Source organism: Sphaeroforma arctica (genome assembly GCF_001186125.1).
Source record: "Sphaeroforma arctica JP610 unplaced genomic scaffold supercont1.762, whole genome shotgun sequence".
Taxonomy (NCBI): Eukaryota; class Ichthyosporea; order Ichthyophonida; genus Sphaeroforma; species Sphaeroforma arctica.
The window spans coordinates 42,214-44,319 of record NW_014039796.1 but is presented as its reverse complement, the minus strand read 5'-3'; the positions used below and the strand labels follow the sequence as shown (position 1 = coordinate 44,319).

Sequence of the window (2,106 nt, the reverse complement as noted above, 5' to 3'; positions counted from 1 at the left end):
CTATTACTTGCACCCTCTACATAAGGATTTTTAATCCCTGAACATGTCTACAGAAGCACAAGTATCGGCTATCCTGGAAGCTAAGAAAGAAGTATCAAAGAGATGTCTGACAATATTAGAGTCAGAATTAGTACTATTTGAGTATCTTAAAGGAAAGGTATCGTCTTGCACATCTTCAGGCGAATTGTCCAACACCCATCGATAGCAATAAGCGAACCACTGATCAACTAATGGCGAGTGCTGTAGAATTACTTGACCACGATGAGTTAGATATCGACCAACTATCACCTGTTAGTAAGCGCAAACGAATTTGGCTTGAAAGACGGCAGGCAGCTATCGCTGATAAGGATGGGAATACTTCTGGTTCGACAAATGATACATCTGCTATGAAGGCTAAAGTCAGGCGAGAACTAGAGACATGGGGGAGTCTTTCTTGTGTGATGCCTAAGACTAACCTCGTGAAAAAGGGTAGAGGTCGTGCGACCAAAACCGAGAAACAGGAAGTACACCCAACTCGTCAGGCATTAGAATACTAGGCTGGACTAAAGGATCGATTGCCCACTCTATACATGGTTGCACTAGTATCTTTTAGTATTTTGCCGACCTCTTGTCGCTCAGAGAGTATATTTTCTCCGAGCGGCAACGTCCAAGACAAGAAGCGAAAGGCTTCTTTTAAAGGTAATAATGTGTGTGTGTGCTTGTGTGTATCTAATATATATATATATATATATATGCGCAATGTATGTATGTATATATGCGCAATGTATGTATGTATATATGCGCAATGTATGTATGTATATATGCGCAATGTATGTATGTATATATGCGCAATGTATGTATGTATATATGCGCAATGTATGTATGAATGTATATGTATATATATATATATATAAATATATATATATATATATGCATGCACACACACACACTAATAATACTAAAACTACTTACCTATACAGGTGACACATTCGCTAAGATCAGCTTCGTGAAGGGAAACAGTCAGCTCCTTTGTATGGTTTATCTGGGTTCTATTTGATGCTGTGGAATCCGCCACTCGATCAAATAATGGCAAACATCCAAGAGGATGATGAAATCACAAATGCATAGATATATTCTAAATAAAGTACAATATAAATCGGGTTTAATCGCGTAAACAAACATATTAATATTAATATATATATATATATATATAAATTCAGATGTGAGATGTCGGAACCATTGATTGTAGTTTTTTAATTATCACAACGATATCATGTTGGACTGTGACGGACAAGATTGATGATGAAGTAAAAACAATCTGTGTATATTTTTTTATAAAATCGACGTGTACACACACAGCGTATACATGTGTACACACCTGTGCATGTCTGTGTGTGACTATACATAGTGTATACAAACTATATTCAAATACTTACTCCTTCTGAAGGGCATAGAATTTCGTGATCATATACGACATGTTGACGAGGTATATAAGTATATTAGATATACATTCTTGTTACATATATGTTAGTTATGATACATGCGAAATATATAAGCGATAAACCTAATTTACATGTTACATACCTAATGAAATTAATCCTTGCCACCAGATTGACCACTTCCTTACTCAGCGGTGGTCAATGGACCTACTGATTCTGGAACTTAATGAGGCGTAGACGCGATGTTACTTATTATAATTGTTTATAATTTGAATGAGATCATTTAAACATTCATAGGTCTTAGTATCAATGAAAGGTCACTTTATGCATGTGAAACATGTGCATATTATCATGCATATAATGACAGTGCACATGTTCGGGTGTGTCCACATGTGGGTGTGTGAGCACGTGTGTGTGTGTGTGTGTATGTGTATATATGTGTGTGTATGTTTGCCTGTGTGCACTGGGTACTCAGGTGTGTGTGTATATATGTATATGCATCATGCATATGATGACATGATGCATGTCGATAAACATGTGTCATAGCTTGATGCATGGACCACACACATGTGCACACACACACAGATGTGGTCACATACTCACATGTGCACTGCTATCACATGCATGTGAAACATGTGCATATATCATGCATATAATGACAGTATACATGTTGGTGTATGTCCACATG

General features: G+C 36.8%; 1 protein-coding gene across 1 annotated transcript; it reads left to right on the top strand.

Moving 5' to 3' along the window:
* Positions 1-1,140, top strand: SARC_08457 (hypothetical protein). Its single transcript, XM_014297568.1, has 2 exons — positions 1-678; positions 960-1,140. Exon 1 carries the CDS (start codon positions 231-233, stop codon positions 534-536), a length of 306 nt encoding a protein of 101 aa, XP_014153043.1. The 5' UTR covers positions 1-230; the 3' UTR covers positions 537-678; positions 960-1,140.
* Positions 1,141-2,106: the final 966 nt, after the last annotated feature.

Excerpts from the sequence above, each read along its gene's own strand:
- SARC_08457 (XM_014297568.1), top strand. The coding sequence starts at position 231 with ATGGCGAGTGCTGTAGAATTACTTGACCACGATGAGTTAGATATCGAC.